Here is a 13,255-nt window from a genome sequence, read left to right on the forward strand (position 1 = left end):
CTTAACCATGGTTTCGGCCGAAACCGCGGACCGCGAGTGTCGGTCTTTTTCTTTGCGTTTTTTAACAATTTGGGTAGTCGGAGGATCCGACGGCATAATGTACGCAAAATCTGAGCCGAAAAACTGTTCAGCAAACTCCGACCGACGCCTAAGCGTTCATCGGTTGAATGAAGCACAGGCCGAACAGGCTGCTACGTCGTGGTCTGGGCCTAAACAAGGCAAACAGTAAAGAGTGGAAATCTTTATGAGGTATTTGTTTCCCACAAGTTAAACAGTTATTGACTTTTTCTGACATCGGCTGAGGCAAGAAAGAGTCCCCAACGGGTACTTAGCTTTAGAAGTCTTCGTAGTATTCGGTAGTAGTAATCTCTGGATCTGACCGACCGGCACTTGCGAACAGCTTCTGCTTCGGGCGCCACGCGGCAAGAAAGACTGGGGAAAATGGCGTCGGCTGATGCCTTTATACCCGAAGACCAGCAGAGATGACGTCGGGTGAAGTGCGACATCAGCCGAAGCCGGACCCGGACTTTGGAATCCGGCCGACCGAAGGGCTGCCTGACGACAGGACAACCCAGTTGTTATGACTGCAGATGCATCCATGAAGGACATCATAGACATCTGTGCAGTGACAGAGACCTGGTTCAAAGCTCCAGAGAGCACCCCTGCGTTACCAGGCTACAATTCATACCACACCTTTCGGCCACCTAACCTGGAATGAAGAACTAAAGATAGAGGCATGTCCATACTCACTAAGGATATCCACACCTCCAGGCTAGTTGCATAGCATAATGCATCAGAGACTATCCCAGTGCATTTAACTCTGGGCAAGACCGCAATCCAAATTGTAGCTAGCTACAGACCCCCCCACCATGCCCCAGGATTCCCACTCCTCATTTCTTGATGCACTAGAAAGTATTACGGTACAACCCAACACCCTAATAATGGGCAATTTCAAATACCCCACCATTAACTGGGAAAACTACTCCTGTACCAACTCTTTTGCCTTGGATCAATTTATTCACACCCCCACCAGGGGCAGCAATATTCTAGACCTGGTCATTACCAACATGGGCAACCGGTGTTCCACACCAGAGGTCAATTCCTCATTGGTCAGATCCGACCACAAGCTAATCACTCTAGACATCCACATCCCGCCCCCCCCCACCCCCAAGTAGGGAAACCAAAAACTTCTCCTAAGCCAACTTCACTCTTCTGACAGAAGTGGCAAACTTCAGGACACCCATGCAGACAGATAATACAGTTACAACTGCTGAATCCTACACAAATGCATTTTATAAGCACTTACACAAGTGCATGGATCATGCCATCCCTAATAGAACCAAGATGCCATCCTCCAAAAAAAAGGAAGCCAAGCTGGCGGTCCTCTGCCATAAACAAACAACAAAAGAAAAAAACTGCTGCAAAAAAAAAAAATAAAATAAGAGTAAAATCCCATGACTGGAGGAACTCCCTGGTCAACCTCAGAAGCAGAGATCCCTCATAAAATCCTCCAAAGCTAGTTACGAAAACAAAATTGCCACTGACTCTAAAGACAACCACAAAGCATTTTATAGCTATGTCAAGAATCTCAATGGCAACACTCAGACCAGCTCTGAGTTACAGCACAATGGCACTAAATATGCAGAGCCAACTGATATTGCCAACATCCTGGCAGATAGGCTCAGTGCTAACTTTACCCCCTCTCACCCCCTAGAGGGCCCATCTCTATACCGAATAATGTAAAGTTCCTGTAATCACGGCTGCACAGTTAAAAAACACACTCTCCAAAGCCAAGAACACAGCATCCATGGGACCTGACAATATCCCAGGCTGCGTTCTACACGAACTACAGCATGAACTGGCACCCTACCCAAGTACCATGTTCAATCATAGCCTCACCTCAGGTTTTGTGCACACTGAATGGCGCACTGCAATGGTTATCCCACTTCACAAAGGGGGAGCCATGACAGACCCAGGGAACTACCGCCCCATTAGCCTGACGAGCCTGTCTGCAAGGCCATGGAACGTATCATCATGGAACTCGGACATTAGTTATCTTCAAACTCTGGATCCTACCCAGTTCGGGTTTGTAAAAGGCAGATCATGTCTCCTAAACCTGATTGACTTCTTTGAAGCAGTCACCAAAGCCATAGATGAGGGTAAGGTGGTTCACACAGCTTATCTAGATCTCGCCAAGGCTTTCGACACCATCCCCCACACTCTGGAATTATAGATAAGCTCACTAAACTAGGTATAAATCCCCATGTCACAAAATGGATTGCCAACTGGCTCACGGACAGAATCCACACTGTGAAAGTAGCAGACTCCAAATCCAACTTCAGACCAGTGACAATTGGAGTACCACAGGGTTCAGTCCTGGGTCCTCTCCTGTTTGGTATCTACCTCTCTGAAGTACAGGCTAACACAGAAGGTCTTTGGCTAACAAAGTCTGCAGATGACTGCAAGCTAGGAGCCATACTCAAAACTCCTAACGATGTAGACATACTACAAAAGGGCCTCAATGAGACAGATGCCTGGTGTCAAAGCCATGGCCTGAAGCTCAATGCCAAAAAGTATATTGTCATCCCCTTTGGTAAAAAACTCTGTACCCATGAACTGCCCCTTATGTGGTAGTCTACTTAACGCCAAAAGTGTGATAGGAGACCTTGGGACACAGGTGGACAGTAGTCTCTCCTTTGATAATCACATCACCACAGTGGTCAGGAAATCCTATGTGGCTCACCTCATCACAAAAGGTTTCTCATCCAGAAAAAGAGATGTCATTGTTCCCCTCTACTCATCACTCATTAGACCCATTATAGAGTACAACGCCCCTTTTGGTATGTACCTCACAAGACATCTACAACTGGAAAGGCCACAGAAATACCTCACAAAGAGGATTACTGGCCTCAAACAGATGCCCTACGCAGACAGTCTAAAAACACTCCAGCTTTACTCCGCTGCATATCGCCTACTCAGAGGCGATCTCTGTCCAACATACAAAGACATGTCAAACCCAGAGCTGTTGGACATGCTCCACATAAAGAAATCCCAATCCCTCCAAGCTACATGCTACACTTGGATTATCCTGCTGGCAGGCTACCCGCAGTCGGCCTGAATTCCAAAGTCGTGGTCCGGCGTCGGTTGCTATCGCCTCATCCCTGACATCAGTGCGCCAGGGGTATAAAAGATGCAGCCGATGCCCTTTTCTTCAGTTTTTCTTGCCCCAGATGTCAGGTGCCCCCAAAAGGGTAGGCTAAAAACATTGCTTATAAAAAGCATGCACTAAAACAAATACCTTCATCTACAAGCAAATACACCACATAGGTTGTATAGAATAGAGAAGTACAGATAAGTCCCAGCAAAGAAAGGGGGATGGTGGGTGGGTAACCTGGACTGCAACAGTGAATACACTAGAACATCTACATTTATGGTAGGTACACAACTGTACTATGTTCATCGTGTTTCACTGTTGCAGTCATTACACTTGGGTTGAATCCCAAAGCTGAGGTTGGGCGGCTGGGTCTAAACAGAATTAGGAGTGGCTATGAGGCCCTGCAGAACTGCAGTGGCAAAGCCTGCTCTGGATTTAGAGTAAAGAGGTAAGTGGTAGCGCTTGGTAAAGTGTGCACTGAAATCCAAGTTACAGCCTCCAAAATTTCCTTGGTTGGTACTCCTCTGAGAAAAGCTGCTGATGTGGCCGCTACCCTGGTAGAATGTGGCCTAATGCCCTTAGGCACCGATTTGCCATGTTGTGCATAGCAGAAACAAATGCAGTGTCCTATCCATTTTAAAATAGTCTGCTTTGAGATTGCCTTTCCTTGTGATCTTGCAGCATATGCCACTAAAAGTTGCTCAGTTTTTCTGAAAGCTTTAGTTTTGTCCAAGTAGAAGCGTAGCTGTCTGCGTATGCCCAAAGAATGCAGAAGTCTCTCCCCTTTATTCTTGGGATTTGGATAAAAGGTAGGCAAATGAATGGTTTGATTAAGAGCCACACTGGATACCACCTTTGGCATAAACTTTGGGTTTGTCCTTAGAGAAACCCTGTCCGGATGGAAAATGATAAAAGGCTCCACTGCCATTAATGCCTGTAACTCTGAGACTCTTCTTGCTAAAGTTATTGCTATGGGCAGAGCAGTTTTCCATGGTAAGAATTTTACATCAGCTGTATTGGCTGGCTCAAAATGAGGCAGTGTGAGCTTTTCCAAGACAAAATTGAGGTCCCGTGTAGGCATTAGTGCTCTCCTTGGGGGTCTTGGCCCCTCTTGAGGTACTGCCTTAGCAGTGGATTTGAAAAAAATAGGTGGTTCCGTATTGTAATGAGCTGAAATGGCAGAGGCGTGGATCTTAATTGATGAGAAGGATAGGCCTTTATCCAGCATCTTAGTTAGGTATTGTAAAATCTGAGGAATATTTGGAACAAGCGGGTCAATTCCTTGTGCCCGATTCCAAGCACAGAATCTCTTCCATTTTTCTGCAGAAGATTTTCTGGTGTTGGGCCTTCTGGCTTCCAAAATAACATCCATAACTGCTTGAGTGGTTATATTATTCCCCATGCAGCCAGATTTAAAGTTCTGAGTTGGCTGTGCAGAATCTGATTGTTTTGTTGGGTCAAAAGATGAGGAATTTGAGGTAAAGTCCAGGCTGGGCCTTGAGACAAGCTCTTCAGGATTGGGTACCGGTGCTGGCGTGGCCAGGCTGGGGCAATCAGAATCATTTTTGGCTTCTCTTGTCTGATCTTTAGGAGTACCTTGGGGAGGAGAGGCACTGGAGGAAAGGCATATACTGTCAGGGTTTTCCAGCTGAATGACAGAGCATCCACCTTCCATGCTTGTGTGTGATGTCCTTGTGCAGAATCTCTGTATTTGGCAGTTGTGAGGGGAGGCAAACAGATGTCTGAGCACCCCCATTTCCTTGTTATCATGCTGAAGACTTGTGGATCTAGTTTCCACTCGTGAGGGTCCATGAGGTTTCTGCTTAGTTCATCTGCTAGACTATTTGTCTTTCCTGACAGGAATTGTGCTTGCAGATGCACTTGATAGGCCAATGCTGTGCTTCACAAAGTCATGGCTTGCCTGCAGAGGGGGTAGGAATGTGTGCCCCCTTGCTTGTTTATGTACCACATGACTGTAGTATTGTCCGTCCTTAGCAGAAGTTGTCCTGGATGGAGTAGATCCTTGAAGGCTGTCAGGGCATTCTGAACAGCTAGCACCTCTCTGATTGATATGTAGATGCATTTGGCTTGTGGGCCACGTGCCCAGAAAACATTTCCTGCCATGTGTGCCCCCCAGGCATAATCCGATGAATCTGTTAGAGTCTGCCTGGCTGTGGGTAAAGTGAATGGCTGTCCCTTGTGGTGACAGGCCAGTGCCCACCATCGAAACTCCTGTTGCAGGCAGGGAATGAGAGTAATTAATGTTTCCAGGCTGTGGCAATGTTGAGTCACAAGACTTTTTAGGTACCATTGTAGCTTCCTTATATGCATTCTTGCATATGGAATTAGCAGAATGCAGGATGCCATTTACCCCAAAGCCTGCAGAATTTTTCTTGCAGATAACTGGGTCTTTGTTGCCAACATTTTGAATTAAGAAGTCAGTTGCCTTTGTCTGTCGTGAGATAAGCCATCTGGGCAGTTGTATTTAAGCTTGCAGCCAGGAATATTATCTCTTGAGAGGGTACTAGTTCTGATTTCTTTTCGTTTACTGTGTACCCTAGGGAAATTGGTAATCTTTTTACAAATGCCAGATGCTTTAGTAGAATATCCTTGCTCTCTGCTTGAATAAGGCAGTCATCCAAGTAGGGATATATCTGAATTCCTCTTTGCATTTTGCAGATAATTACTGGTGCCAGGCATTTTGTGAAGACCCTGGGCACAGTAGATAAGCCAAAGGGCAGTGCTGAGAATTGGTAGTGCATTGAGCCAGCTATGAATCTGAGCTATCTTCTGCACGATTGTCTGATTGGGACATGCAGGTATGCCTCTGAGGTCCAAAGTTACGAGACCAGCCTTTTTGCCCAGCATAGGCAGATGTTGCTGCAGTGTCAGGGTTTTGAATTTTGGAATGTCCAGAAATGTATTTAGAATAGACAGGTCAAGTATTGGTCTCCATGCTTTGGTCCTTTCTAGGTACCAAGAACACCCTTGAGTAAAATCCTTGTCCCTGTCCTTGCTGTGGTACTCTCTGAATAGCCCTCATGTCCATGAGAGATGAAATTTGCTTTTGTGCCTCTGCACATTGACTGAGTGGCAGGTCTGGCATACCTTTTGCTTTTGGAAGGGTGTGAAAGTGGAACCTGTAGCCCTGAGAAACAATATTCAGTACCCATTTGTCCTGGGTGATCATGTGCCAATTTTGTGAGAAAAGTGCTAGCTTTAACCCCAAGTGCTTGGCATTGGCAGTGGGAAGTCATTGGGACTGTTTCCTATATGGTTGTGATTTGTCTTCTCCGCTTTTGGAGGTAGAAGCACCTCATTGTTTAGGTCCGTATGAGCCTTGGGGCTGAGATCTGCCTCTAGGGTGTCTGTATCTGCCTCTTTGTGGCCTGTCTGACACTGGAAAGGACCAATTTTTAGAAGGCCAGTTCCTACTAAATCTGGGTGGTTGAACCTGTAAGAAATCCTTTACAGTCTGAAAAGATTTCGCTTTATCCTCCATTTTCTTTAACACCTTTTCTGCCTTAACACAAAAGTATCATGCTGTAATGGAGCATTCAATAATTTTGCTTTAACATGATCAGGCAGAGTCTGCTCCTTTAAACAAGCATGCCTTCGCATGACAGATCCTGTAACTGCGGCCCTGCAAGAGGCCTCTAGTGAATCAAAACCACATTGCAAAGTATGCTTTCCCACTTTTTCAGCTGCATGCAATAAATCCTGCATTTCCTTGTTTTCAGGACATTCAGAGTTTGTCATCATTTTTTGTTTAAGCAGAGACATTAGGTATTGCTGATATTTAAGCATATGAAACTGGCAATTTAAAGCCCTTACAGCTAAAGTAGCAGAGGTGTAAACTTTTTTCGCCCCAACTGTCCAGTGCTCTAGAATCCCTATCAGAGGGAACAGGAATTTTTGCAGTGGAAGCCTTGACCCCTTTGGGACCCTGAGATATAGTTTCTGGGTCAGCAGCAGGGTTTTTATATAGAAATGTATGCGAATCTGGAACCCTCTAGTACCTATCTGGCTTAACTGGTGCATGGGGTAAAGAATCAGGAGACAGACTGGACTCTAAAAAAAAATCATCTACAATGTCAAGTACAGGTGGAATAGCAAGAGGTCCGTGTTGAGGCAATAAAAGAAAATCTCTGAGCCTTTTCTTGGATTCTGAATAATCTTGGCTCTCCCAGTGGAAATGCTCCCTCATGGTGTGGAGGGTTTCCCCAAAAGAATAGTCCTCAGGAGGAGGGGCTGAAGGGGTAGATTCTTCAGCATCAGAGTCCTCATAGGGAGGGAGGAAGAGAGTATCCCTGTTCTGAAGAGGAATCAGATGAAATGGAAACCTGATCAGAGGAATCATAGTCAGTGTCTTGCCTAGGCCTTTTATCAGGAGGAGGATGGGAACCCCTGATCAAAGTAATTAGGTCTTCGGCCATTTTAAGCATCTGTTTCTTAGGCATGGATGACTGTCCAGGAGAATGCTGTACTTGTTTCTTTGTCTTTAAAGGTGTTTTAGACTTTGCCTTGGATGCTGAGATTGACTTGATAGAAAGTTGTGTAGGTCTGAAAACACCCTCAGAATTAGATGCCTGTTCAGCGGCTCCAGACCCATCTGAGGGATTAGTTTCCGTAAATCCAATACCTTGAGTTTCCAGAGGCCTAGTTGTCTCCACGTGGGAGTCGGAGGCGGCCTGTGGCTCTGAGGTAGCGGGTTGTCAGGGGCTGCAAAAGCGCCTCATTGGGAACCAACGACAGGCCTAGAGGAGGCTTCGTCGTCCGTCTTCTTTTTCCTTGTGCTTTTTATGAACTCCTGTCATCGGCTGTTCCGACAGCATTATATGGTTAAACCTTCATCCAAAGTAATGAAATGCAAAATCGCACCGACGCTTAATAGTGAGTTGGTTAAATATAGCACAAAACAGACAACTAGCAACGTCATGGTCAGGGCCTAGGCAAGGAATACAGTAAGAATGTAAATCCTTATGAGGTATTTGCTTCCCACAAGAAATATAATTGTTAACTTTTACTGACATCGGTCTGGAACAAGAAAAAAGTTTCCCCAACGGGGTACTTAGCTTTATTGAAGACTTTGGATCTGAAATTCAATTTTGAAAATCTCTGGAGTCTGCCGACCAGCACTTGCAAACTGCTTTTGCTTCGGGCACCACGAGGCAATAAAGACTGAAGAAAACGGCGTCGGCTGCATCTTTTATACCCTTGGCGCACTGACGTCAGGGATGAGGCGACAGCAACTGACGCCGGACCAGGACTTTGGAATTCAGGCTGACTGCGGGTAGCCTACCAGCAGGATAACCAAGTCTAATGACTGCAACAGTGAAACATGATGAACATCTCCCTCTCTCTCTTTAAATCCAACTTAAACGAGTGGCTGGGTAGCCATAAATTCATGACAGTTGTATCCCTAAGTCCCTTAAGGGCAGGGGAAGCAAGTCAACTGCAGCAGCTAGCTTTTTCACATGTTCTCTAGATCCATTGCAAAGTATGCACCTATGAACGTGCAGGCACCAGTGAGGGATATAGCACGATTACTCTACAGGCTTGTGAACATCAGATATCACTGCAGAATGCTCATATACAGTCTTATTAAGGACACCATAATAAGTGCCACAACATGCATCCCAGAACCACCAGTGTCTTTAAAGCAACAGATTCAGTGCTTGTTTAAACTGAAACTCCTACAACTCTGCTCCAAGTCCTCCAGACAGCAAGAAAAAGCCATCACTAGGAACAGGGTCAAACACCACAGCTGTAATTAGCTTATGTATATGGTGCTCCCACTTTGACAACCTTTGTACCATTCAGTAAACCCCTCTGTAAATCAAAAGAAGGGAAAGCCAAAAGCTGAAACAGAGGTATTGAGGAAAGCCAACAGGCCATGACTAAACACTTTGCTTCATAAGAATTGTCTTCTGTTGGGTTTCTTGGCCTCCCCCCAAGCATTTCCTACATATCCTCAAAAAACATATGCTTAAAAGGACGACTGCAAGATCATCCACAATGTCAGCCTTAGTGTCCATAAGATATGCAAAACACAGACCGCCCCCTATTCTGGGTCAAGCACTCCACACACTGAGGCAGCAGAACTGGCTTCTCTAATCAGACTTGGCAGGAAAACAAGCAATGCTGCCTGGGCAAAAAGTATCAGTAGCATTTTTCATAGGTCCTCCTCTATCTTCTCTACAATTCCCTGGGGAACAAGGGTGAAGACGTAAAGAATTAAACCTGCCCAAGCTATGGAGAAAGCCCATTCGTCCATGCCTCCTGTACTACTGTGTAGGTACAATACTTCCCCAAATTCCTGTTTTCCACAGAACCAAAAAGATTTACTTGTAGTTTGTCCCAGTTGTGAACTATGTCCAAGAACACAACTGTTCAACCATTTACCATTGGAATCATCATGCTTTGCTTAGTCTGCTGACAGTCAAGCCAAACTCCTGGGCTAGTTCCAATGAGTACATTACTAGACTTACGCACTGAATTTTAACTCCTGGCTATTTCCACAGATTTAGATCTGTTTTAGCTACAGATACCAGCTGATATCTGGGACAAATCCCAATGTTTCAAAGCATGCTAGAAACTATTGTGCACTGCTCCTCTCTTTTTCCTAGAAGTATTCGGGAAGAAAAAATGAAATTACTTGCTGCATAACCATGATCATATCTATATAGATTTATATAAAAATATGAAAATTGTTTCAACTGTTTTTCCTATAAATCCACAAACATTTTTGCTTCAACTCATTTATCCAACTGAGTGCAAAATAACAGTTCCGTGCTTAAACTGCTCAGTCTTTAAATATTCTTAAGAACCAATTAAATAGTAACACTTGACAATGTACAGCAAGAATGGACATTAAAAGGACACCAATTTCAGTTTAATTAATGGGCAACATTACTACCTATTTACTGAAGAAAACAGTTGCCTATTAAAATACAAAAGTTTTATACTTTATATTGCAGGCAAACAAATCGCTCTCTGGCTCTATGGAGGAGGGATAAAATCCTGAGTTGGACCAATCTAACCTGGGATATGGTAAACTGATTAAGCCTGCAGGGAAAGGTGGGAGGGAGCCACTGACACTAGATCACTCCAGGGGGGAAGCCTGGTCTGCTGCATGACTGGCACCTAACATGCATCGGGAAGGACTACGACATCTATAAACATCAAAATGTGTATCAGCAGAGTCCAGCTCATGCACCAAGTGAGCACAAGCCATCAGGATAGTTTTATAGGTACACATTTAGACATAAGGCAACCATGAGTAGCCACTGAGGTTTAACAAATTCGTAAGGCACCGTCCCATGGAGGATACAACACCAAGAGAGAAGGGACATGCTTTAAGGCACTCTGACCAGAGTATAACTAGGCCTTGACCTTACACACATGCAGTGCTGGTCTAAGCTTTATTTTCAGTTGGCCGAGTACAAGCTTTCAAACTGGTTGAACCTGAACAGAAAAGGAAATGCAAGAAACAGAATAACATCTATGGCTTCTTGGATGATTGGTCCCTCTGGTCAGCCCCCACCAAGGAATGATCTTCGATAAACTGATGTAGCAAGAACAGGCTCAAGACCCATGGAACAGCAGATTATGGTTGGCAGGCGTGGAGGCACAAAAAAAGCACCTAGACAGGGGGTTAAAACAAAACAAAAAAAAAAATACATGTTGTTCCAGCAACTTGTTTTTAAGCAACTGGAAACATTTTGCTTAATTTAATATATCATTAGACAAAATGGGATCTTTCAACAAATGAATTCATTCAGTGAACATACTGAAAATTGTGCAAACAAAACCATACCTGTTCAGACTCTGGGCTCAGAGCATACTGGATGTTACATTCACCAACAACACCCAAATGTCGTATTACTTTGATTGCAGTACTTCTCAGCATATTGTACTCCTTATCATTCAGGGTCTGACTGGGTGCAACTACAATAGACTCCCCTGTGTGAATCCCCAAGGGATCAACATTCTCCATATTACATACCTGTAAATAAAACATTTGTTATATGATGCAGACTTTGCTTCACGATACATCCTACAAGGCATCCACAACTAGATTTTTTCAAGGTACATTTCGGAAACCTGACGTAATTTCTCAAAAAAGACACAGGTTTTCTTGAAAGTTCTATACTGATTCATAATGATAAGTCCTACAGACATAAAAGACACATGAACCTACCTTCAGGCTCATTAAAGTAGACCTCATACTCCTTCACTGGAAAAGCTATGGAACAGCTTTGTCAAATCAAATTTGCATTTTTCTTTTTAATCTCATCTAGCAAACAAAGCAACCATAAACTTTTACAAAACCAGCAAAAAGCCCACCACTGAAATTTTTCATTTTAAATTTTCTGTAGTTTACTTCAAAATCTAATACCAACAGAAGTTTTAATAATGTTGCAACTAATGGCAAAAGAAATTGCAATGATGTCTGCAGCTGACACAGTCGGTGTAACTTAGTGATAGTTACAAACATCACCTTAAACTACTTGCATTCTTAGACCCACATAACTAGTATAATGAAATGATAGCCCATAAAGTTGAGCTATGTTGGTATTTAAATACCAGATCTTCAAAACTCAGCAGGCAAGCTTAAAAGGGACTCTTACATTAGCAGTACTACAAGCAGGTTCATTTTTGCAGGGGGGTGCCCTCCAATGACCACCCCAAACAGTCTGAATCAACTAAAAGAAACCCATCCAATGGTGATGCAGAGGAAATGCCTATCCTTCTCCAACCCCCTTCGCTGCACCAAGCCACAAGGGGAGGGGGGAATGGATGGAGGTCTAGAATTAACCTGAAATCCTCAAGGCTGTTAATTCAGACACTTGATCTGGCTGCAGAACTCACCCTATGGAAACAGTAGTACTGTAAGAAGCAGGGTTACTAAACAGGCTACCATTATTGATACAGAGCCAATAATCAAGGCGGTCTGGCCCAATATTAAACTATGGGAAGGCTTCCTTTGCCATTTTTACTTTTCAGCATTCTTCAAAACATAGGCAACGAACGGAAACCATACAATTAATGAAGTCCTTCACCACACCATGTGCTTGAGGAAGCCAGTTATTCCAGTGAGCAACAGGTCCGACCCTGGCTTAGCCCATATCTATATAAACATCACTAAAATATCCCTGTTCAGTTCCACTTGTTAGATACAGAAACTGATAAGCTCAGACTGCCATGTTATTCTCTTTGCTTGATATGTACAAGCTTGGAGAAACATCCGAACATCCTGAATTTAGGACTCAACCTGAAGAGTCCCTTAGCATGGGTTATATTCCACAAGCAATCAGATTTTGGCATTTCATTTCAGCAGAGTTCTTTATGCAAGCGTGTTTTTGCACCAGACCAAGGTACACCAGATCACACGCCAGTCACACAAATATACTAATATGTCGGGCTATCCATCTGTACTTATTCCCACAGTTTGGATGGTGATCCTTGCCATCTTGAGGCCAGTTCTGTATACCTAAATCTCAAGTTCTCATGTATACATACCTAAATCTTAAGGTCTTCTGCGGCCAACTGCTTAAAACAGAACCTAAACACTGGTATATTATGTTGACTGCTCCAACTGCTGTAAGTTCAGTCTGGCTACTCTGTCAATGAATCTGAGACCACCCTGGGAGGGACTGGGAGAGGAGCTGTCCACATAGAGCTAAATATACACATAAAGTCTGGGAGTGTGCATGTGACAAATCAAGTTGACAAATGTCACATGTCTTCATCCAGCAAGGGAAAGTGATTGCACAGCTGTGTAAAGGAGAAAGCCTCATGAAACCTGTGGTGGTGCTCCACTTGTCTCCCTGACAAAGGACCAGGGTCAGGCTATTCCAAAATTGTCCTGACTACAAGGATAAAAGGAAAGAGCATAAGCATCCTTTATTGCTGCTTTAAATAAAAGTCCAGCCAGCACCCCCTTAATGTACTGAGAATGTCTCTAATGTGGGAAAGAAAAGGGCAGAGGTCGACTAAGGGAGGCCTGACTGGCAGTCATTTGTGAGCAAAATAAAAAAAAAGAGCAAATTGGCCTGTTTTACTAACACAACTCTTCTCCATGAGAAGTAAGGGTCC

General features: G+C 44.1%; 1 protein-coding gene across 1 annotated transcript in view; it reads right to left on the bottom strand.

Annotated features, from left to right (window-relative positions):
- CAD (carbamoyl-phosphate synthetase 2, aspartate transcarbamylase, and dihydroorotase) overlaps nucleotides 1-13,255 on the bottom strand; it is a gene marked incomplete in the record, with an annotated part of 2,299,829 nt that overhangs the window by 1,589,080 nt on the left and 697,494 nt on the right. Inside the window, 1 exon segment of the mRNA XM_044075466.1 lies at nucleotides 10,974-11,162. Coding sequence (XP_043931401.1) covers nucleotides 10,974-11,162 — 189 coding nt within the window.

The sequence above is a fragment of the Protopterus annectens genome, chromosome 6.part1, assembly GCF_019279795.1.
Source record: "Protopterus annectens isolate FY-2018-M chromosome 6.part1, PAN1.0, whole genome shotgun sequence".
Classification (NCBI taxonomy): domain Eukaryota; kingdom Metazoa; phylum Chordata; order Ceratodontiformes; family Protopteridae; genus Protopterus; species Protopterus annectens.